This window comes from Aquila chrysaetos, chromosome 25 (assembly GCF_900496995.4).
Source record: "Aquila chrysaetos chrysaetos chromosome 25, bAquChr1.4, whole genome shotgun sequence".
NCBI classification, from domain to species: domain Eukaryota; kingdom Metazoa; phylum Chordata; class Aves; order Accipitriformes; family Accipitridae; genus Aquila; species Aquila chrysaetos.
In genome coordinates, this window is record NC_044028.1 from 17,527,162 (window position 1) to 17,551,462 (window position 24,301).

Here is a 24,301-nt window from a genome sequence, read left to right on the forward strand (position 1 = left end):
CCGGGGTGGGTGGTGCAGCCTCCTTCCCTGCCTCCCACAGAGACTCGGGGTCGCCAGACCGACAGCTGCCCGCCCACGGGCAACCGGGGCTGCGACCCCCCGCTGCCACCCAAATGTCCCACCGGAGACAAGGGCAGCTGTTCCTTCAGGCTCCGGGCAGAGAGGACAGGGATAGCAGGGCGGCGGGGGCTTTCCAGTCCCGTGGGCTCAGCGTCCTTGTCCCCTCCGTGGCCTGGCAGCCGGCAGCGAACAGAAACCTTTGTGTACAGACAGCTGCTGGGGAAGGGAAGGGAAATGAAGAGAGGGCCAGATCCGAGCCCGCCGAGCCCTCCGGGCCTGGCCGTGGCGTCACCCGTGCCCGGCGGAGGCCAGGTCTCCTTCCCCGGCGCCTGGGGTTGCGACACTCGCGTGTGGCAGAGCGAGAGCAGCCGGGATCTGACACGTCCCCCTCGCCGCTCAGCCTTGCCGCCACGTCCTCCCACATGCCACAGAGCCGAACCTCTCTGCCGACGCGTGTTTTGAAGCGCCAGCCCCGGTAATGAAGGCAGGAGAGAAAAGCGCTCGCCACGAATTACCCTCCTCTCTAGAGAGAAGCTCCTGCCCTCGTGCAGGCGCTGCATTAGCGCGGCCGTTCTGGCTCCAGAAAAGCCTTTATTTCAGTTCTCCGACTGCCTTTTGCCCACCGAGGCGGGAGAAGAGCCCTCGGGAGGGAGCAGGGCACCCTGAGCAGCGCCGAGCCGACGACGGCCCTGCCGCGGGGCAGCCGTTCCCCGAGGCCTGGCTGCCTCAGCCCCTCCGGAGGAGGGGGCCGCGGGGCCTGGCTGGGCCCGGCTCCCCCCCACCGGCCCACGGGGCCAAGCTCTTCCTGACGAGGGTCCCCGTCCGCCTCTCCCTTTCCCCCGGCTCTCCTCAGCACGGCGCTCCTGCTGTCCCTCGCCTGGCACCGTTACCCTGGGCACCCTCGCAGGGGGCTCCGCCGGTGCTTCCCCCCCGCTACGGCCGCCACGCCGGGGCTCTCCTGGGGGTTCCCCACCGTGGCGGCTAGAACACCCCGGGCCCCGCCGCCCCCGCGGGCCGCGGCAGCCGAGGCCCGGGGCGACGCCGCCGTTCCGCAGCCGCCGGGCGGGGGCAGCGGCAAGGCGCATGCGCAGCACCCAGCTGCCGGTACGGGCGCGGGGCTACCGCGCAGGCGCGCTGCGTCCTCCTCGGCGGCGCCTGCCGTCGCGCGTCGCCGGTGGCGCAGGCGCAGCGCTGCGCGCGGGCCAAGATGGCGGCCGGGAGCTCCTCGCGTTGGCTGGGGGCGGCCGCCGCCGCCGTCGCCGCCGCCAGGAACCGCGGGCCGGGGGGACGGGCGGCTGCCGCTCGTCTGGCTCGTCCGGGGGCTCAGCGTCCCGCCGCCTCCCGCCGCCGCCTCGGCCCGCGCCGCCCGCCGCCTCCTGCCGCTCTGCGCCGGGCTCTGCGCCGCGGGTGAGGGGGGCCGGGGGCGGCGGCGGCGGGGCCTCAGCGGGCCGGGGCGGGGGAGGCGGCGGGGGGGGAGGCGGCGAGCCGCGGGCTGTCGCCTCGGGGCCGGGCCCCTTCCCCCGGCCTTGTCCCGTCTGTTGCCCTTCGCGGCGCCGTCCCGGCCCTCACCCCGCGCCCTCTGCCCTCCTCTCCCGCAGGGCCGAAGCGTGCCGCCGTCGCCGCCGCCTTCCACAGCAGCGCCGCGGCCCGCGCCAAGGAGGACTATTACCAGGTGCTGGGGGTGCCCCGCACCGCCACGCAGAAGGAGATCAAGAAGGCCTACTACCAGGCACGTCCGACCGCGGGCCCCGCCGGGGGGGGACGCTGCCGGGACGGGCGGGTGACCGCCGGGCCGCGGCCGGGCGCCTGTAGGCAGATAGAGGAGTCGTAGCTGCCCGTGGCCTCCCTTGTAGGGCAGAGACCAAACCCGCCTTTGGGATAGATCCCTGTGGTCGGACCCGCTGGAGATGAGGGGAGGTCGCCATGGGAAAGCGCAGCACGTGGGTTTGGGGAGCTCTTCAAAAGCGTGGTCCGTCTGCGCTGTCATCTCGGGTCTGCTTCCGGAAGGTCCTGGGATTGCCGAGAGGTTCGGGAGCAGCTTCTGTAGTTCCTTATGTTGGGATGATAATGCAAAGTGAAGGCCTTTAGCTCCCTAAAATACAGATAGCGAAGCCAAGCTTTGCCCAGTGTGTTTTTCCTGGCATGTGAGATACGCTAAAGTAAGTTACTTCTGTCTGTCTCTAATAGTTTGATTTTTGTTGTTTAGCTGGCAAAGAAATACCACCCTGATACAAATAAGGATGACCCTAAAGCTAAAGAGAAGTTCTCTCAGCTGGCAGAAGCCTACGAGGTAATATGCAGGGTTTTATTGTGATGAAAAGGAGGAAAGATTGGAGGTTAGGTGGGGGGCAAACGTTTCTTCTGTGCATTTCCCGTAAAACCATGGGTCCTTTTTGATTTCTTGTACTTCAGGCTTGAGTGCATCTGTCCCAGCGGTGTCTCCAGGACATCACTTAGCCCAAGTATCTGATTTAGTTGAGTAGGTTTTGGGCTCTTTCAGTTTGTGCTCTTTCTTCACAGTGAGTGACTGGCATGGATGCAGTGGTCAGTGCCAGGGAATTATTGGTCGGCTTAAATAAACAAACAAGAAAACCTATCAGCAGTTACTAGCTGTTTGAGACAGAGGTACCTTCCGCTGTGCTGCACCCCATCCCCGTTTATTCCTGCTCTTCAGCTCGTTCAGAAATCTTCCTGTGCTGGTTTTTGCTCTTGTGGGTTTTCAAATTTACCCCAGCACTCTTCTCGCCAGCTTTCACCCGATGTATTAATGATCGACTATATAATGCAAGTTATTCATGCTTATTATAAGTTAGTAAGATCTTGTCATTTTCCTGACGATGAGCTAAGAGATACCATGGAGGAAGGAGGTTTTCAGTAATTCATATGCTGCTGAGAGCTGGGATAGCCCTCCTGATGGTTTGAGAATGTGGGCTTGTGGTGGTAATGCCGGTAGCCTTGACTTCTCCCGAGGGATGCCGCTCTGCAGATACAGGCTGTCCGGTTGCTCGGGATCTGTACGGTGTCCTGATGGCATTGTTCTTTTGCCTCAAAGGTATTAAGTGATGAAGTGAAGAGGAAACAATATGATGCGTACGGCACGGCTAGTTTTGATCCTGGCGCAGCAGGTGCCGGCGCTGGGCGGCAGTACTGGAGCGGTGGTCCATCGATTGATCCAGAAGAGCTTTTCAGAAAAATCTTTGGAGAGTTTTCAGGATCCCCTTTCGGCGATTTTCAGAACGTCTTTGACCAGCCACAGGAGGTATGAAGTGCACTTATTTTCTGAGTAATGAAATGAAAATGAGAAGTGAAAAACTCAAAAGGTGGGGAGGGACACCAGTCTGTCACAGATCACTCCGGGAGCGAGCTTAAGCAAAGAATTTGCTTCTGGGAATGTCAGCACGTGAGTGTCCCATTGTATGGGTGGGAGAGTCACATATTGTTGGTAAGTCATGTAGATACGTCCTCCACACCCGAATATCTTTTTTGGACTCTAGCTACTTCATCTGGTGTTTACTGACACCAGTTGGTGCTGCCAAACAATTCCATCATTGTAGAGGCATCTTTCCTGCTGTACGTTGATTTACATATGTCTGCTTTGATCTGTAATGCTAAAAACCACAAAATACCTTTTAACTATAAAACAAGCCTTCCAGGATTAGTTCTGACTGTTTAATTGGCTTAATTTTGCAACTTAATTGGCTTAACTTTGCAGTGGAGCCCATAATAAAACAAAACCTATGTCTTGTTCTTTGTACTGCAGCTAAACGCTCTTCTAAGTATTGACAGTGTTTATTCATGTGCTGCCTTCAGAAATGCTTGCTATTCAGTACTTCTGGCTTTGCTAAAAATGGCCTTTCTATTATGAACAGAATTTCCTATTTTGTGCAGTCATCTTTGCTGAGGTAAAGAGTTTATTGAGGAAGAGCTTGGGATTCATTGGGATTGAAAGCCTTCTCCTTCACCCATTGCTGCATTCTTTAAAAGTATTAAGAGTTTTCCTGAGGGCAGAAAAATGTTTGACTTCAATTTTTACTTCCTTCTTTTATTTTTTAAAATCTCGTTTCTGCTGCACAACTGCTCATCAGACTGGTGTAATCATTATTCCTGTAATGTTTGCTATCTTTCTGTACCCTTTTTTATTTACATGAGACAGATTATTGCTTCCTCAAGTGAGGCAGAACCCTTCTGAATCTGTTTCTCCCCTACCCCGCCCCCATTACCTGGATATATTTTAAGCATTGTTTGATATTTGGCCTAAAACAATTTCAGTCTGCTTAAAACCCTGTCGCATATCAGCTGTAGATTGATGTCCGTGTTTCCTGTATAGTATATCATGGAACTGACGTTCACCCAAGCTGCAAAAGGTGTTAACAAGGAGATTGTGGTGAACATCAATGACTCCTGTGAGCGATGCGATGGTAAAGGGCACGAACCTGGTACCAAAGCACAGCGCTGTCACTACTGCAGTGGCACTGGCATGGTAAGTACTTTTTAAGACCCAGGTTCTGCTGTGCTTTTCCTTGTTGAGGCAAGTCAGTCCCTTCCACAGTGAAAAATTCTCACTAGTCATGAGCTTATCTTGGGTGAAACTGAGTTAATGTGGACTTGGATGTTAATTATGCACTAGGAAGATTTTCTTTGTATTAAAGAAGCGCTCTGCCCAGCTAAAAGCACTAGCCTTCAGGGCTAGATCATGTGGTATTGTACATCCAGCAAACCACATTTATATAATCTAACAGTTCTGAAATTACTTAACCATATTTATATAATGTAACAGTTCTGAAATTACTTGGGTGTTAAATGGGATACATTGAATTGAGGGGTGGAGGGAGGAGGAAGGTGATGATAGCCTAAGGGTAGTCATGAAATAAGAAGATGCACGTTACTTACCATAAGGAATGATCAAGCTTCAGGCTTTCAATTTCCATGCCTCAAAATGGGTACTAGCAATCAGTCTGTGACCAGAATATATTTCTGTGCAGAACAGGTGTAGTTGCTCAGGGGAGACTGCAAGCTCTTCCCACTGTTTCCTCGTGTGCTTTGATCTGATGGGTGGCTTTCATGTTTCAGCCCGTAGCTTAGCCTCCGTAACGTTTTCCTGGACACTGGCAATAATTCATGCAAGTGGATTGTCCTTGGATTCCTCAAAATATAGATGTTTGTAGTTCCTTGTGAAATAGCACTGTAAGGAGCTTTGTTCCTGCTTGTGCATTAAAGCCTAGAGATGGAAAGTGCTGTGTTTCCCTTGAACTTGCTCATAGTAGTGAGGGTTTTTGGTAGAAATCAGAATGCGATGGCAATTGAATCTGATCCAGTGTCTCACAAGCAGCATCCTCTTTGGATTTCTGAGCCACTTTTCTGCTCCACATCTTGCTAAAGGATATCGCTGTCCTGTCAGGTTGCACGTGCAGTTAGAGGGACTCAGATATGCTGGGCCAGTCACTGGCAGTGTTTTGTGGAAGTGAAAAGTACCATCTCAGTACTAAATATTTGTATGATCTGTGTTTTCTTCACTAGGAGACAATAAATACCGGCCCTTTTGTAATGCGATCTACGTGCCGACGATGCGGCGGTCGTGGTTCCATCATAACAACACCATGCGTAGTATGTCGAGGAACGGGGCAAACCAAACAAAAGAAAACAGTGATGGTTCCTGTGCCAGCTGGTTAGTGTTGTACTTTTGTGCTGCTCTCTGTTAAGTTATAGTTACTTGCTTCCACTTGGCCAACAGCAAGGCACTTGCCTCCAAAGCATGACTGGTCCCTGCCAGGTACGAATGTGAGAGCAACATTAGAAGTTTTGCTGCAGAGAAGTTATCTTAAGAACAAAGCGGGTTGATAGGTTGGCAGTTGAAAGAGCTAGTAAGGAGATGAGCTTTCTGGCCATGGATATAAATGTTTGCTTTGCCCTTCCTGAGCTGAGGTTTTGGTTCTTGCATGGATCCTTCTAGGCAGGTTTTGAAGAGTGAAACTCAAAAGGTTTTGTTGTCTTGGGTCTTTCATTTGTCCTTGATGAAGCTTGGGGGGAGGGTGGGAATCTTGAAAGCCTTTGCTTGGCTCAGAACAGTGTACTGATGGCCTTCCTCACCAGAGAGGATAAAATGCATGGTGGGGCTGAAGACTTACTTCCTTGAGACTGCCCTGGGTGAGCAACCTGTAATTTTCCTGCAGCTTTTGGAGGCTGCCCAGTGTTCCTTAGTGTGATGCATTTCCCAAAAGAATTCTGTAGGGATTGAAGTAATGAGCCTGCTTGGGGCATAGTGATCACCTCAGAGGTATAAACGTGTGCTGACACCTCCTCCCTTTGGCCACAGCTCCTGGGCTCCTGTGGAGAGTGTTACTGTGCTGCCCACTGGTAGGTCTTGTGCCTTGCGCTCCTGGATGTGTGGGTGCTGCTGTGGTGGCCAGCTTTTGGGGATGGCAAGAGTTGTAGGTATTCAAGTAACATGTGGATTATAATGCAAGGTAACATTCCCTCTTTTTCTTTGATTGCAGGCGTTGAGGATGGGCAGACAGTTCGGATGCCCGTGGGGAGGAAAGAAATTTTCATTACGTTCAGGGTTTGTATTGTTATATTGTTGGCTGTTTTCATTATTTAAGTTGGTTGCTTGTTCCCTTTGCAACTGCCTGGGAAGTGACTGACTGAATGGGGGATGGAGGAGGAAGAGCGAGTGATCCTTTGAAACAGCTGAGGTAACATGATCCATATGAACTTTGTGAGATAGCAGAAGATCGGCATTGTAACAAGTGGTGTAAGGTTAAGTCTGCTCACGAAGAATTGCGCTGCTTGTTCCGGGATGAGGCCCTTATGGTACTGTGCATCAAAATGCACAGTAGGTTCTTGATGCCTTGAGTCTTTGACTGTGAGATGTGAAGGAGCTGTCTGCTTGCACGGGTGGGGAGCACTGAAGAGGGTTGTGGGAATGCCCGCGAGAAGCTGGCTGGTCAACTGTCCTTTTGCAGACACAGGTTACGTGCTGCTTTGCATGTTTTGTAGCTGGGCCCTCTTCTCCTCTAGATATCCTGTCCCATGCATCTCTGTCAAGGAGAAATTTTTTTTCAGAACCTTTTTTGTGGTGCAGGAGGATTTAATTCTCTTCCAGCTTGTGAGGCCATGGCAAAGGTGCTTGCCTCCCTCTTCTCTTCTGGCTTTCCCCTGTTCAGGGTACCGGAGAAGGCAGTGTCTTCTCTGTCTCTGCAGAATCATATTGACACTGATAAACTAACAACAGGATTAGGGGAGGGAGTTGCTGTGATAAGAAGCAGGCATCCTCCTAAGCCTCTGGCTAATTATGGTTATGTGAAGATCTGTGTTTTTCTAAAAGACTGAACATTAACTTACACTTCTTAGCCATGCAGTTTGTGGATGGTAAAGGGTCAGACTACAGCATTGTGATATGTTTTCTTCTGAGAACCTTCAAAGCAGTTTACCATGAGAACTTTGTGGTGGTGTGCTCACTTCTCTTTGGAACTGCCTGCCTTTTAGGTTCAAAAAAGTTCTGTGTTTAGAAGAAATGGAGCAGATATCCATTCGGACCTCCTTATTTCAATAGCACAGGCTGTTCTGGGAGGCACAGCGAGATGTCAAGGCTTGTACGAGACAATCAATATCACGGTAAGTACCATTATGGGGAAGAGCTTGGGCATAAATCGATGCGGGACAGCAGAGACTTCTCCTTAGCTCAAAGGTGGTGCAAATCTCCCAAGTCTGCCAGTATTATGTCTCAGACTTCTTCAGGACTGAGCGTCAGGTAGTTTGTGACCTGCTTGGTCACACGTCCTTTCCTATCGCTGTGTAGGGACAGGGAAGGGAAGTGCCGGGTGGATTGCTGGACAAATCCCGTCCAAGGTCTACAGACTGTGCAAGGTTCTTTACTCGTTCCTTCAAAAGCTTTTCTGTCATTACTGACTTAGCTTCTGAATGTGTCCAGGTGCATGAATGTACCAAATCTCTCCCATCCTACTTTGAAGCTTGCTGGAGAAGTAGTTAATTTTTATAGACATGTAATGCAATTACTATATAAATGGTTAAACTAGGGTAATAAACGTGACACCTCTGTGTTCATAGATACCCCCTGGTATTCAGCCAGACCAGAGAATTCGAATGAGTGGGAAAGGCATTCCCAAGGTTAACAGTTACGGCTATGGAGACCACTACATTCACATAAAGATAAAAGTTCCTCAGTAAGTAGAGCTAATACAAATTTCTGTGAAATCTTGAACTTTTGCAAAAAACATTGCTCAGAAAGATTTTGTGAAAATTCCTTACTGTTTTATCAAGATGATTAATTTCTCACTCTGCTTTTTATTCTAATGCGAGGTGATACTTTTTTTTTTTTTTAAATAATACCATTTGGCAACCCAGCTCTAAAAACCCTAAACCCTGGAAATATATAAGTAGTTCTGTACCTGTGTATTTGCCTGGCTATCTGCAATTCTGTCTGGATCCTGGTTACATAAATTCAGTGTTCTGGCTTATAAGGTGTCTGTGCTCTCACACCTACAGCTCAAAGGAACTAAACTCCTTGGCAGTTGCTTCAGACTGCTTGGCCACTCTTGGCCCCTGTGGTGAAGGAAGCTTTTTAGCTTGTATTGCTGCACCTGGCAAGGGAGTTCATTTCCTGAGGTCTCCCCACCAGATGTGCGTTCTGTTGCAGCTCCACACGCTTCTTCTCAGCACTTCAAAATATTTTGGTTTTTCACTGCAGTTTGGTGAAATGCAGTGGATCCTATCTCTCCTCTTCCACTGGGGCTTATTCTTTATAGATTGCTCATTTTAAGAGCACCGTAGGGATTCTTAGTATATGCCAGTTGTATTTGTCTTGTACTTCCAGTAGCTGCCTCTTGTGTGTGCTGCTGGAGAAGGTTAAGGAGGTCTGTAGATATATCTGTCCCTGAAGACAGCCGTAACCAACACCTCTGTCTTTGACCTGCAGGAGGCTGACGGATCGCCAGAGAGCCTTAATGATGAGCTACGCTGAGGATGAGGCAGATGTGGATGGCACAGTGAACGGGGTCACAAATACAGCATCAGGTGAGCAGTGGGAATTGGTGCTCTTTCCTCATGGAGTTGGCATGGGAGTGCAGAGCGCTTCCTGAGGGTTCCTGGGGAGGAAGGTGAGCCAAGGTCACCTTGAGACAGTGTGTCAGCACAACCCGCCAAGCATGTTTTATCGGAAATAGTTTTAGTATGCTGTTAATAGGCTGTAGCACAAAGTAAGGAGGTGGCCTCTTCCCAGAAAGCTTTACTCGAATACTTACTGGGCAAATCTGTGCATGAATAGAGAGAGGGTATTGAGGTACTCTGGGGTCCTGACAAGTTGTGCTGAGTCTCGCTGTGGTGATGAATGCCTTCCACTCCCTGCTTCTGCCCCTGTGCCAGAAGCAACTTGTCTTAGTAGCAGAGGTAGAAAAAGAGAATGTGTTTCAGGCCAGTTTTCTCTGTGAGCTAATCCGTTGTGCTTCTGACTGCAGTGGGGACGTTCCTCCTTGAAAGCTGAACGGCAGTACTGCTGTCAAGGCTGCTCTAAGCCATACTCTGTGCATGTGGGGGAACCTGGGATAGAAATGTTCATTGGTGCTGAGTGTTGGCTCCAGTCAGTAGACAGTGTCCAGTGTGATGGAGGGAGTGAAGTCAGCTGGGACCTTTGTAAAGCTGCTCTTTCAGCTCCAGATCAAAAATTCTGATTCAGCAGTTACGTGTTTTAAGTTTCAGGGGTGAGGTACCTGGCATCAGTAGCAGCTAAAGGTAAAACATACGGTGAAACAGTAAGGCTTTGTCTTTCGCTACTGGAAAACAATTTTTTCTTTGCTCGTATTGGAACAATGAACTTCTGAAAGCTGGTTGGGTTTCCTTTTATGCTTGAAACCAAAAAGGACATTTATGACTGCGTACAGCTAGGCAAAGGTGAGAGTCTTTCAAAGCTGCTAAATGATCCCAGGAACTTGGGTCCTCTCTACTACACATGCCAAAGCCTGAGGAATATAGGCTGAAGTTCAGGATATTGGAAGGCAGGATCTGCCAAATACTCACCAATGTTATGTTTTATAGTGCTTCCATAACACAGAAGTTATGTCTTTTCTGCTGAGGGCAAGCATTAAAGGTCAGCCTTGGGGGGAAGGGAAGAGATCTCTAAGCACAAAACTTTCATTCCAGCTTTTTAAAGGCATTTATGTGCCAAAGGAAAAAAATGCTCTCCAAACTTGTTTTTTAAAAAGCAAACCTGCCAGTTTTTACCACAATTAAGCAGCAAGGTAGATTAAAAACAACGCCAGTAGTTTGCAGTACAGAAACAGGCTGTTGCTGAAAGCGTGTCCTTGCTCTGGGAAGCAGAAATGCTCTGAGTGGATGGAGGTGTGTTCTGCCGCAGGCCTCAGTATTTCATACCATTGCATCAGTCTGAGCTTGAGAGTCAGCTGTGGGAGGATGGGGAAGACTGGACTTTGTGTTCTCTGTGCGCAAAGAAAGCTTGAGGAGGATTTGGGGGTACTGTTATTGACGGTTTTACTGTAGAAAAAAGCAGATTAGCAAAGAAGTCTCCTTTGTACTTGCTGTAGCCACTTCTGGAGGGACAAACAACTTCTCAGGACCTGTTCATACACAAAAATTATGCTCATTGTTGCCAGTAAGATTCCTTAGCAGGGCACTTGTTCTGAAATACTTGTAGCCTTTTTCATTCTAGCCTGAGTTCTTTTTCTCCCTGATACTGCTTGTCTGAGCATTGCTTGTAATTATACAAAGCAGGCTCCCGGTATGGTTTTGCACTGCTTTGCTCTAAAGGGTCATGACACAACCATGAAACAGGAACACAGTTTGTTCCAGGGACCACCAATACAGTTGTTTTTTTTTTTTCCCCGTAAAGTCATGGCTGGCTGTGGTCAAGTTGACAACTTGTTTTCAGTGGCAGCCTCTCAATTCCAGGTGCTCACTTCCAAAGCCTGTGGGGTCCTTGACTTGATTGTGCAGCATGAGAATTCCCTCACCAGTTGGAGGGCTGGGGAGAGGGGAAGGGAATGGTGTTACCTGGGCTCGTGGTCATCTTTTCCACTTCTGGGGTCCGGGGTCTCCAGTGCTTTCACTGCAGGTGGTCCAGTAGTGTGGCTCACTGCCAGGTGCAGCCCTGTACATGAGGATGCAGGCAAAACCAGCTGCCTTGACTTGACCATTCCCCATCTAAAATAACCCTCTCACTTCGTCAGGGTTGCTGGCTACTAGTGGGAGATGTATCTGACTGCAGGCCTTTGCTGTTTGTGTCCAGGTGGCAGGGCCACGGCTAGCGCTGACGCAGGCGGGGATAGGCCTGAGGCTGAGGAGAACAAGGAGGGATTCCTTTCCAAACTTAAGAAAATGTTTAGTTCCTGACACCCCATCTGAGGTAGGAGGCCTCTTGTGTTTTATTGTTGTCTTTCCCCCAGAGCACTAAGCAGAATTTGCACTTCTTGGGAGGTAGAAGCAGCGAAAGCACAGCATTGCTTCTCACTTAGCCTCAGGCCTTCCAGCCACTGGTGTGAAAAGCCCTAGCTGTCCCCTGTGACCTGGAGCAAAAAGCCAGGGACTAAATTGCATTGTTGCTGCAGCAAAAATGCTGGGTACATCTTCAGGGAGGTTGCTAGCCTCCCCTGCAGCTCTGCTTCCTTGTCCATTCAGTGACTGTACCCAATTCAAAGCACTGAGTGTGTTCCCGTTAGCTGGTAAAGCTGGGACCAGGCAGTTCTGCTGCCACCGCAAAGCCTGGGCTTGCTGGGAAGCACATGTGGGGCTGCAGAGCCTCCGGTGCTGGTATGCTCAGGTTGGACTGGCCCTTACCACAGGCTTACAGCTCCAGGAAGGGATCAGTCTTTGTCATAAAGCGCAGCAAAGCCCATGTCATGCAAATGAGCACAGTGTTGTAACTCAGGGTGCTATTTAGTTGGTGTTGGCCTGCTGTGAGGGAGCACTGCAGACTTGAAATCATCTACAGCAGACACTGGTGTCTTGGATTCCAGGGGCTCAGCGTCTTGTCACTGCAGGCTTCAAACTTGTCTGTTCTGCGTGGCTGACAAAGCATGACGGCAGGTCAGATGGGGAGGTGCCCTTGCAAAGCAGGCTGCAAGGGCTGCTGCATGCCTTGGGCGGATTCAGTCAGGAGACATTAAACTTCTCTCTTGCTTCGATTGCAGGGAAGCGTTCTACTGGAAGCTAAGAGCCAGCAGCAGATTTTCTTTGCAGTTGGGAATGAATCTTTCTGGCAGCGGGCTCCAGAGAGCAAAGGATGTCAGTCAGCAGCACGGTGAGAATCCCAGCTGGAGAGGCTACAAACCACTGAGGCACCAACAATCATGATACAAAACCCACCCACCATCCTAGGAAATGGTAATGAAGGAAATGCCAGCTTTGCAGAAATGCGGCTCTCTCTCAAGGTTGCTCCACAGTCCCTACTGCTGCTGGAAGCTTATTTGGGAAAAATTAAAGTTGAAATATTATTTAGAATCTGCAACAGTGGAAATGTGAAATAAACATTGTCCTTCCAGCACAGAGTGGAGCAGTTTGCTGTATGGAGTCCAAGATGGCTGCTGCTCACTCAGGTGCCCTTCTGAATGCTAGATGTGCTTGGTGAATTTGTCACTGCTTATTTTCTCCCAGAAGACTTGGTGGGTCAGTGAGTTTTAACCCTGTCTTCATGACAGCCCTCCTAGCTGTCCTGCACATCTCTCAGAGTGGGAAGTCTCCCTGTGGCTGGGACTCGTCAGAGCCCAGTTGCTCTGGCTCCCTCAGCAGCTGTGGGGTTTCTTAGTCCTGCTGATTTCCTGCACAAAGAGCAGTGATGGAATCTGCACTTTGCCTCAGGTTTCCCTTCCCCCCCCCAAATTAACTGAAGTTAGAACACAAATGCTGTTGCTTCTGAATGGGTACAAGTCTATCACCAAGCCCTTTGCCAGTTTGGGACAAAGTCTTTTATTACATTAGCGCAACACCCGTAGCATAAATGATTGGTCATAGAGTCATTGTTCCTACATGTGTGAGAATACAAGTAAAGTGGATCACTCCTTCCAGGTGGAGTTGAGCTCTTGCTGTGAGTATTTTCATGGTTACTGCAGCCTGCTGTTGTTAGTTAAACTGTGCAGGTACCATTAGGCCACATACTAATCGACCAGTTAAACAAGGACATGTCGTAGTCTCACCCTTCTTAATTTGCTGAAATAAAGCACGTGTTGCCTCCTGATTAAACTGCCTGTAAAGTGATTCTGTATCCATGTAAATAAGATTGACTTCATAAAGATATTTAACATGTGCTGTGCCTTGCTGCCTTGTCTACTCTTCCAATGTTGTCTGTCACCCCCTTTCCCTCCCCCAGGAACAGGAACAAAGGTCTTCTCTCAGACAAGGAGAGGATAGGGCTGGATGTCTTGAGCGTCTCTCTGGTGGCTGCGACTGACTTACTTTAAGCACAGGCAAAGCTTGCCAAATCCAGAGCTCTTATCTGACCAGTACCTTAAGCATATGGTGTGGGGGGAGGAGCTTTATGAGTCTTAAATCCCAAGGTTGGACAGTCTTGCAAAGGTTTTACTCAACTCATGGGGGCAGCGATTGAAATTAGCTCTAGGACCCCAAAGGCCAGGCCACAGCTGAGAGCTGTCTGACTTGAGGAGTTAGGCTCAGCTTTCATGTTACACAGTGCAGGAAGTCACTGCACAGTCCCTTTTTGCCAGGGTGGTGCCAACACAAGTGCCCTGTCTCTCCAGGTGTGCTGCTCTGCCTGCTGGCTCACCTGTGGTGCCCGAAGCTGGTCCATGGAGAAACCCATGTTTGCTTAGGAGCCTGCAGCACTGCCTGTTGTGGGCCTGCGTGGGTACCTGCAGTGAAGGCACTGCCCTTCAGGGCCCAGAGGGACTATGCATTCAGCTCACCCAAGTGGTGCTGTATGCTCAGAGCTCCCTAGGAAAGAAGGTGATCCTGGGAAAACAAGCTGCCACCACCCTACAGCTGTGAAAACACCCAGAATCACTGAACAAAGACCTCCCTGAAGACAGTGTGCAAAGGTAGTGCTTCTCCTGCCTGCCTGCAGCTGTACAGCCTTTCCTCTTGTTCTAGTTGCACTGGTCTAAATAGCCTCAACCAAGTTGCAGGAGAGCCCTGGAGTGCATGCATGGACCAAAGCTCTTCCCAGCTCTCGCAGGGTCAGCCTTTCACCAGGGCACTAGTGGAGAGGGAGTGTGGCTCCGCACAGCTCACCTCTTCACCAGTTCCCACTACCTGCTGCAGAAGCTCGGGTGGAAGAGGAGGGAGGCAAGGGTCAGAAGGCGGCCTTATTGTCTGCCACCCACTGATGGAAGGTGCGGGCCTTGGGGTTGAGTTTCATGGTCAGGTCAACGTTGCGGTCTGGCTTAAGGGCATAGAAACGGAACATAGCGGCCAATTCCTTGTCCCCAGGGGAGCCACGTTTCTCATACTCCTCTGGTGAGATCTGCAAAAAGAATTGGGGGAAAAAAACACTGTTGTCACAGAGCAGAAGCTGCTGGGGCATTTCCCTTAGACCATGCAGGGAAGCTGAGGAGGGCTCTGCGTTACAGCAGCCTGCCACGTTACTTCCACTGGTGAAGAAGGCTCTGCAAGTCATTTCGGTTGGGGTTGTGTAAAGGAAGCAGCAGCCCTGCCCTGTCAGGGCAAGGTGGAGGAATGCCTCCAACAGAGCACGCTGGTGGGAGGTGGGATAAAGCAGACCAGTCTCACAGTCACTGCTGACCTAGGAGTGCCCCCCCAGTCCACCCTTCTCCAGGTGCAGCGTGAGGAGACAAGGTGGTGGTGGGTAAATCACACCACACAGATGCTGAGGAGCTTGTTCTGGATCTGTCCCGAGCCAGCTGCCCCCCAAAGCTGCAGCCACCAGCAGGGCAGCACCACTGAGCACCCTGTAGCCCTGCCTGGCAGGGAACAGCCCAACCTGCCTACGGCCTGCACCGGGCTCTGGCACACAGCTGGCCTGAGTGTGGGCTCAGGCACGCAACCTGCTCTCCCCAGCGGCAGAGGCCTGGAGCAGTTATGAGGGAGCCCTTAACTGCACTGGGGCACAAGCCGTGGCTGAGGAGTTCTAGAAACACAGGCTTGGGGGATCCGGGAGAGCCCTGGAGAGCCTGAGCAACCCTGGCTGCTCCTGGTACCCCAGCACCCACCCTCCTTGCCTGAATCAAGGTGCGGACCACTGTACTTCTGCACTGTGCTGGGGCCCTGGGAAGAAAAGAGCTTATTTGTCCCTGGGGGAGTAGAACCTGCAGAAAACATCAGAGGTGCTTTGCGTCTGCCGAAATGTGCTGTTCTCAAAGCAAAGAGCCACCCCACCCCTCATCCATTGTATCGGCTGCCTGAGGAGAGCAGCACAGCCAAAGCACAAACACAAAATAAAAAGAAGTCCTGGGGCCCAGACAGGCCAGGAGCACTGTAACAGTGGTATGGCAAGGCCCTCGGGCAAGACATGCTGAAGGGAGGGGCATGCAGCAGAGACCTGTTCCACAGATGCCCAGCCCTACTAGCAACTGCCTGGCCCCTGGCTCTTCAGGAGACCTCCCGCTTCAGTTATCACTCAGAGCCAGGCATGGACGTGCCCGGGCGCACCTGCACAGCTCCATGAGCATAAGTTGTCTCAGTGACAACACCGACAAGGCAGCTTCGGTGCCAACACGTGCTCCAGCCACATGCAGGGGCAGCGCGACTAATCCTGGATACCAAATCTGTACACCGAGCTATGAGGGCCCTCCACCCCAGCAGCTCCTGACCTTGCTGCTGGGGCAGGGCAGCACTCGTTCTGCCACTGCTGTCTGTGCTCAGCCCCCGTACAGGACCCCCCTGCTATTCCACACCAACGGGAGAGGCCAGGCACGCTGCTCCTCTGCTGCTGCCAGGCAAGGGTGCCCACCCGCAGCCAGCAACAGCCCAGCCTGGGCAGGGACCTGCGGAGCCCCCAGCTGTTGGGAAGGCACAAGGATCATCCCCCCACCACCTCAGGCAGGCTGCAGGGCCCTGAGCCAGCTTCCCCCCACCTCAAGAACATCACAGACACCAAGGGACGCTTCCTACCTTGCTGGCTTCCACGATCTTGCCCGTCTGCTGGGAGAGGATAGCAGCATACTCTGCCTCAGTGAGCTTGCCAGTGCTGAGCCCGATCACTCGGCCGATGTACTCCTCTGGGGACTTCAGCAGGCAAAGCACAACAGGCCCAACATCCTCCACCGCCATCCCATCCATGGGGGTGTCCCCCATGGGCAGCGCTGTATGGGAGAGATTGATCCCAGCCAGAGTGCAGCCCTGCCTGAGGGAGCCCAGCTCTGAGGAGGTACAGCTGGAGTTTTCGGCACCCAGCCTCTGAACACGAGGTCAGGAAGAGCCAAGAGCACCCATCAGTGTGGCAAGCCACGAGAGCACCTGCCAGGCTGAGCTAAGAGACCATGAGCAGCCAGAGCAGCACCATGACTCGCCTGGATCTGCAGCCCTACCGCTGACCTCTGACATCCCAACTGCAGGGAGTTGGGGTGTCCAGAGACACTCTGGGATCTGCAGAGCAGCCCTCAGCACCAGAAATAGGACCAGGATCTCACTTATTTCTTACAGGCCACCAAACAGGTCTGAAGGACCATAACGCAGCTGCAACTCATTGTGGTCAAGCTGGCACAGGCCTCTTTTCCCCATCGGTCTGCAGCCCTGGTGGTTCCTCCACCCCTCGGTGAGCCTCTGCACAGTGGGAGCAGATAAGAACTACAGGACAGTGACCTGGAGAGCGAGAGGTCCCATCTTACCCAGGACAAAGGTATCTCCCTGTGGGACCTTCTGCGGCTTGAAGATGGAGAGGAAGTTCTCAAAGTAGAACGGCAGTCGGATGGTTGTGGTGGGAACACCAAGTTTCTGGAAGTACTCCTCCACCATGCCTTTGCCGTCAAAGTGGAGCACCTCCAGCCGGCCCCCCGTCAGCTGCTTCACGTTCTCCAGGCCGCTGTACACGACGTGTTGCAGACCGAGGCGCTTCGACAGGTCAGCAAGCCGCTTTCCCTGGGTGAAGGGTGAAGCCAGCCGTGAAGAGGGGAATGGGACACATCAGGGATCTCATCATCCCCACCCACCCTTCCCCTTTGTTGCCCTGGGCAGGAGGGCAGGATCCAACACATGCCAGCTGAGCAAGCTCCTCAAGCATCTGGCACACCAAGCCCTCAGCTGGAACCAGGGCTGAGCAGACCCAGCAAGCCCTGTGAACTGCCCAGGTGGAGCTGAGTCCTCTGCTTACACCATCCGACATTAGAAAGGCCACACATCCTCCAGCTTTGGTTCTAGCTCCTCCACCAAGCACACAAACACCAGCCCTAAAGATCTGCCAGGGCCAATGTACCTGCCCTAACATATCTTATCTTTTGTTCGCTGCCATCCAGCCGTGGCAATAGTGCCACCTTGCGAAGTCTGTCCTGGGATTTCTGATACCACAGCACATTTTGGCCCCAAAGCTGCAAGTGCAGAGAACTACAGGACTGCAGGCAGCAACAGTCCTGGCTCAGCCCCTGGACGGCTCTGCAGAGCTGAGTCTTCCTACTCCTCCTACTCTGACTCCTGGGCAGTGCTCTCTGCCACACAAAGTTTCATGGCATTTAACCACTCCCTGAAGGCACCAGATCCAAGAGCCATGCAACTGCGAGGGAACAGGGAACAAGTTCTGGCTTTGCAAGAACTGGGACCTGGCTTCTTTGTGAGACCTTGGGACTTTTCTGAACTGGCCACTTGAACCGTCAGAGCTGGCAAGGCTGCACTAAGAGCTGTCCCATGACCCCCACCCCAATGCCACATGGCTGTCCCTCAATCCCCCCCCAGGCCATTCCACATGTGGTCCCAGTTAAAGCAAGCATTGGTACCTGTGCAATTTCTTTCTCTTTGCTGCAGTGCTCCCAGAAGTTGGTTACAACAAAAGCTCCGTAAGCACCCGCCAAGGCCAGCTCCAGCGATGGCTCATCGTCCTGATCTGCCTTCACGACTTCAGCTCCCCTCTGCTTCAGCTCCTTGGCCGCCTTCTTCATGGGGCTCCGTGTCACCGCGCGGACCTTGAAGGTCCCATCTTCTAGCAGAGCCCGGGCCACACAGCCCCCCTGAGCCCCTGCAGGTACAGACCTGTTCAGAGCCCCGGCTTCCCACAGGGCTCTGCTCATAAAGGGAGCTGGGATGAGCTGGGACTGTGAGACGGAGCTGCTTGACCCCATGCTCTCCCTGTGACACAAGGACCAAGTCCCTCCAACCCATCCTCCTGCCAGCCCCACCGCCTGCTCCCTAGGCTGCTGCTCCAGCCAGGCCGGTGCTTTCCAGACCCCCTGAACCTCCACGGGGCCCCAAGGCCCGGGCGTTCTGGAAGCCATCGATGTCCCTGCCTTTTGCTGCGGGGACCCGAATCAGCCCTCTCCGCCGCAGCGGCAGGGCAGGTCACTGTGGTAGGGCCCAGCCTTCGCCCTTCCCACCGGCCCGGGCCAAAGCCCCGCAGCCCCGAGGCTCTCGGAGGTGCCGCGGCACCCCCCGGGTAGGGGCCGGGCCTTTCCCCGAGCACTCACCGGTTGCCCCGAACACCACGATCAGTTTCTTCCCGGCCATGAAGAAACGCGGGCGGTCCCGGGGCCCTGCCAGGGCGAGAAACAAAGATCGCACCGCCGTGCGGGCCCGGCGAGGCCGCGGCTCAGCCCCCGGCCCGGCCCCGCTCGGGAGGGCTTCCCCGGGCACGGGAGGGGGGTGGCGGAGGAACGGGGCGACTGCGGGGACCCATCGCCGGTCTCGGCGGGAGCCCGGGGCGGCGCGGAACCGCCTCCCCTCACAGGGACGGGCGGCGGCGTCGCGCGTCTACTTACCTCGGTTCGGCTCTGTTCGGTTGGAGTCGGCTCGGCTCGGCTGGACCCGACTGCGTTCGGCTCGGCTCGGCTCGACCCGATTCTGTTCGGCTCCGCTCGGTTCTGCTCGCCTCCGCTCGGCTACGTCCAGCTGGGCGGGCCGCAGCTGTCCATCCCACTCCCCGGCCCCGCCCACCCCCGCCACAGGCACCGCACCTCGGCCGAGGCGCGCAGGGCCCCGCGCCGCAATCGCGGAGGGATTGCGGGTCCCCCGGGAACGTGCCCTCCACTTTTCCTTGGTGTGAAAACCCGGCTGTTCCCAAGGAACATCCCCCCGTCCCCCTCCGGAGATGGGACGGTTCGTTATCCCCAGGCAAAGGGCTTGGGCCTTGGGCTGAGCTGGGGGGACGCTCCCTCATCGCCCCCTTGCCAAGCGACCCCGGGCGAGGCAAAATAAGCAGAGAGGGGGCTCTGGGGCTTTTCTAAGCACCCCTGCGAGCTCCCTGTCCGCTCAGGGGCTTCGCCGGGCCGGTTCGAGGGGCCTGAGGTCAAAGTCATCCTGCTGGGCAGTCGGCAGGTTGAACTTAGTAAAGATGTTCGGAAATTTGGGGCTGAATCAAGTAAAGAGCCCAGAAAATACGCGGGGGATGTGTCATATACGGTTGCAAAGAAATAATTCAGATGCATTAATTAACATAAATGAATAATTGTGAAAGCAGGAGGTACAGCCCCGACTGGGGCTTCTGCACAGTCATTTTTGATGCGAGGGATCTTTAGCTACAGCTTATCGGGAAGGTGACAGCCGATGGGACTTCCCAGATGCCATCTCCTCTTGAAACCAGCCTCCTGACAGGGTAGGAAATTACCAACAGACCTAACACTTGGGAGACGAAAGGTTTTAACCCCTTACCAGGCGCAGCCCTAGGACCAGCAGAGAGCAAGGCTTGTGCCCGGAGCAATCCCTGGGAGATGCAGAGCCCAGCGTGATGGCTGGAGGTCCCAGCTCCTGCTTGCCCCCACCTCTCCTCCCCAAACAGTTCACCGTGCGCGTGAGCCCACCCCGATCCCCACCAGCCCTCCACTGTGAGAGCTCCATTAGCCACCATCATCTCCACCATCAGTCATCAACCACCTCTCAGCTGGACTTGGTGGAGGGAAAGATGTGTAATTACGGATTTAGGTGCAGCCTCATTAGAGTTACCTGCTAGATATAAACAGACCCCACCAGGGCAGGTGTCCTAATAGGATGTGCTATTTTCATCTGTTTTCTTCACTGACTTCTGCTTGCTCTGACCTCTCCCAAACCACCCCAGCAGTGGGAGCTTTTGGCCCCCAAAATGAACCATTTGGTATAGACCAGGATGGCAGCAAACCCCACCGTGGCGAGCCATTATCCCATTATTTTGGTGAGCTGCACTTCCCCCCCTTCCCTGGCCACTGCTGCTCTGCCTTGGGACTCAAGGGAAAGCAGAGTTACTTGCCTTGGGTCTCAGTGCTGCTGTGCCACCCTGCCCACCTGCCTTCAGGGGACCTCTCTGCTCAGCATCTCAGAGTTAATAGGATTTGCCTAAATGCCAGCAAAAGCATTTACAAAAGCGTAGGATTTACAAATTAAGGCTTTTGTAGAACCAAAATGCAAAATAATGATCAAACCCACTTGCCTGAGTGGAGCTGGGGAGGGGAGATCCCACTGCTCCGGCTGCTGTGGTGGCTCTGGCTCCTCGGGTGCAGATGCAGCGCTCCTTGGTGCCATGTGATCCACCGCTTTAGAGATAAACTCAGAATTTGAGAAAACATTCAGCACTGGCAGAAAAATGTCTTTCAAGGAAGGGGAGTTTATTCCTGCCCTTTTATTCTGCTCTTTCAAGATACAACTTGAATTTACTCGTGGAAACATTGCCATGCATGGCCCAGCAAAGGGCAGAGCTGCTGCATCACCAGCCTCTTCCATGGCATCTCCCCAGCGTTCCTGGCTGGCGAGGGTGTTATGTAGCAAAACCCCTCAGCTCTCCCAGGCCAGGGCAAGCTAGTGGTTCTGCTTCGAGTGAATTCGGTGTCATTTGGATGTTGGTCAGCCTGGTTTTGTGGCTCTCCTGGGAGAAAGCAGCCGCAGCTAGGGAATTGGCCATGCACTGAGCATCCTGCCAGGACAGACCCCACTGTCAGGGCTATGGGCGGTTACTGCACACTGCTGTTTTTCAGCAGATAACTCGCATTGATTTGCATAGGCGGCAGCCCTGCGCTGACAGGAAGGAAGATCGAGCGAGACGCACGGTGCAGGAAGGGGTGAAGAGCAAACTGAAAGAGAGAAAAAGCCACCAGGCTGGAAACGGTGGCAGCGGGCGGCTGGGGAAGCCAGACCGACCTTCCCCAGGTCCTGCCCGGAACATCACCCTGGCCACTGGGTCCCATCGCCTCCGCGGGTCCCATCACCTCCGCAGGTCCCACAGGAGCAGGGCCACCAACCAGAGGGGCTTCCATTTTCTACCTTGAACTGAGCATCCGGGCGAGGAGGAAGCAAAGCTCTGGGGATAAAGGGCTGAGCAGGGGCACGGAGGGGCTGCATCCTCCCACCACGACGAGGATGGCCTCTCTGCTCTCTTGCTCCCGCGCAGACCTGGGGAAGGTGGCACGAGGCCGAGGTAAGGTTTTGGTGGGGCTGATTTTGCTTTGGAGGGGTACGGGGAGACGGGGAGGCATCACTCAGCCCTCCCACATGGGGACGAGCTGCTGCAGACCTCTTGCTGTGATGGCCATGTGAAATGAGTGGCTGGGCCAACACCCGGCAGGGCCAGGAGCTATTGGGCAGGGGTACCTGGGAAGGGCAAGATGTGACCGACTGCCAGCAGCACCCAGCAGAGCAGCCTGGCACGGCGCGGCCACTGGTGCTGGCAGGAGCAGTGGTGCATGGCGCTGAGCCCTGAGTGATGGAGACGAGCATGGGACCTTGTGGGGGACCTGTCACTTGTCACAAATTCTGTCCCCTTGCCTGCTACTGCCAGCCCAGACACGAAGGCAGCCGCAGCCAGGCTGCCCTGCCTTGTGAAGCCTCTCTGCCTTGTGCAGCATCAGCTTTTGCCCCCACATTAATGTCATTTAGTGAATTCATTCCACTTCAAAACCATCCAAAGCAATCCCCAATATGTACTGCAAATAGAAACGGATGAGATTAACGACATACTCACCTGCGGCATGGTGCAAAATTGCACCGAAGTACGAGGCAGGGTCCTGGGTCTGTCAGCGGTCCAAGACCAATGGACCTTGAAACCCAGAGCTGCACCCCCGCATCCCCCTTTGGGAAATGGGCTCAGCACGCCTTCCTGGAGCTCAGCTGGAGGGAACAGCAACACTGAGCTCTCCAAAGCTGCCTCTGGTAGCTTCTTCGGCCCTTTTCACTGCAGGGGATCCCCCAGCGCTGTGTAGGACCCAGAGGGGCAGGGAGCAGGTCGAGGTGATGGAGCTCAGTGGGGACATGTGGCCCTACCCAGTGGCTCTGAACCCAGGTGCCCACGTGGGCAGGGAGCCTGCGGCATGCTGGACTGCATCAGTGCATTAGGCTTAATCCTGCTGTTATTTAAGCACTCTAAGGTCATTAGGGGCACTACGTATCCTATAGGTATGGGACTGCTGGGGAGAGGACCAGCTGGAGCACTGGCTGGGTGCTGTCACCCACTGAGACGTCACCAGTGCCTGAGGTTTGGCTGCCATGTGGAAGGGTTATCCGAGGCCAGATATGCGTCATTCAGGGCAGCCTGGGCAGAGCTCGCACAAAGGATGTCCACGTTGCAGGAAAATTTCTTTCTGGAGAACCTGTGGCCACTTTTTCTGATGCTCTGTAACCCCAGCAAGCTGGGGCTGACCCCAGGCATCAAACCCCAGCAGGGTGCTGGGGTGAGGTACTGCATCCATCAGCATCCCTGCATCCCCCGACGCCGGTGGATGGGGCTAGCGTTGGTGACAGAGGCAGGCTGGCAGCAGCTCATTCCCAATTTTCACACCGATGTCCTGAGATCCTGTAGGCGAGAAGGGCAGAAGCTGTTTGGAGGGAGAGGATCTGCTTTTCAATCATCAGCTGCGTGCATGTCCTGGGGACATGATCAGCTCAGTAAATGCATCATTTTTCATTTGCAGCTTGGGAGGTGTAGCAGTACCCTGCAAGAGTTCTTCACTCTGAACTTAGCTTTGTTTTTATCTGTTTGGAATTACCTGTAGATTGATCTTTGTTTTTTCCTGGTGACATTTGGTGTTGGGACTGCTGGCATTCAGCCCGGAGGTCCTTCATGGCTCCTCACCTCTACAGCTTGGTATTTAACTCCCACTGTGTCTGCACCATGTTATTCTGGTTGGGGTTTTGGAGAGAAAAAAAATCCTGGTAGGAGTTAGATTTGGCATAGGGGGTCACTCTGTAATTGCAATAAATTTTGCTAGCATTAAATCGAGACCAAAAAAAATAAGACTGCGTGTGAAAGTCATATGTAAACTCAGATAACTGATCTACCTGCAAATCTGCAAGTTTCATAATCGGGTATCATATAGAAGATACTTCACTGCTTTGCTTAATGAACAGAAATCAATAATGTGAAAGCTTTGCAGTTCTGCCAAAGGGTGGCAGCCTGCATCCTGGCTTCAGGATTTGCTCAGCTGAGGCGGATGGCTGGAGATGTTGGCTTGTGGCAAATGTCTGAGTGCGGCTCACTGACCTCTGAAACGGGATCGGTTCAGGCTGGATATATGGCAGGAGAAATAAATAAAAGCTCCGAGAGTGTGTTGGTAAAGGAGCCTGAGATTCGCTGGAGGAAACCCAGTGCGCCAGGAAGTGGTGGGAAGGTCTCGCGGGGCTGGTTTCTCTCCGTTCCTATGTCTGGGGGAGGGAGAGCGGCGGCGAGATGGGTGCTGTGCTGCTGGGGTTCGAGCTGCACCGAGACACATCACCCCAAACTAGAGATCTCTGAGGAACCGGCTGCACTGGCAAACCCCGTGGTGATGGGACGGGGAGAAGGCAATGGCCGGGCTGAGGGTTTCTGCGGGTTTGGGGGCACAGAGCCACGCTGGAGCGGGCATTTCTCTGCTCCTTCAGGTGCCTGGTTAATGATGCAATTATTAGCTCACGGAACAAGCTTCAAACGTACCTAAATACTGCAGATCGGCCCATTTTCTGATGTTTTCCCTGTGTGGGTCCCTGTAGCCATCCAGGAGCTCTTGCCCAGCACTTTGGTGCCCATCTAGACTAGGCACCCTTTGGCCCTGTCCCCAGCCCAGCCGGGTCCCCAGGGGTCTGCTAGCCGAAGAGCCCTGGCCGACGTGCCAACCGGCGTCCCCTGACGCTGCCCGTGGATCTGCCCACGAGCCCCTGCGTGGCGACAACCACAAATTTCTGTCTGCTGAGCGTTGCAGCCCGAAGTGGCCACGATGCTGCTGGCAGT

General features: G+C 53.5%; 2 protein-coding genes across 3 annotated transcripts; one reads left to right on the forward strand and one right to left on the reverse strand.

The window, feature by feature from the left end:
* Nucleotides 1-294: 294 nt before the first annotated feature.
* Nucleotides 295-13,330, forward strand: DNAJA3 (DnaJ heat shock protein family (Hsp40) member A3). The gene is given in 14 exon segments (XM_041120372.1): nt 295-408; nt 1,046-1,342; nt 1,344-1,467; nt 1,659-1,789; nt 2,267-2,350; nt 3,113-3,319; nt 4,388-4,540; nt 5,578-5,725; nt 6,555-6,619; nt 7,546-7,674; nt 8,128-8,243; nt 8,996-9,093; nt 11,318-11,434; nt 12,219-13,330. Coding segments are annotated over 13 exon segments (1,770 nt in total). The 3' UTR covers nt 11,422-11,434; nt 12,219-13,330.
* Nucleotides 12,978-19,039, reverse strand: NMRAL1 (NmrA like redox sensor 1). Of its 2 annotated transcripts, XM_030001421.2 has the most exons (6): nt 18,900-19,039; nt 18,609-18,674; nt 17,925-18,163; nt 16,827-17,076; nt 16,111-16,301; nt 12,978-14,503 (listed from the first exon to the last, which is right to left on the reverse strand). In XM_030001421.2, the coding sequence occupies exons 2-6, from the start codon at nt 18,646-18,648 to the stop codon at nt 14,333-14,335; spliced, it is 891 nt and encodes a 296-aa protein (XP_029857281.1). In that variant the 5' UTR covers nt 18,649-18,674; nt 18,900-19,039; the 3' UTR covers nt 12,978-14,332. The 2 variants fall into 2 exon arrangements, with proteins under 2 accessions (XP_029857281.1, XP_040976145.1); XM_041120211.1 differs by lacking the exon at nt 12,978-14,503 and having other exon boundaries at nt 16,111-16,655; nt 18,900-19,000.
* Between the last annotated feature and the right edge of the window lie 5,262 nt (nt 19,040-24,301).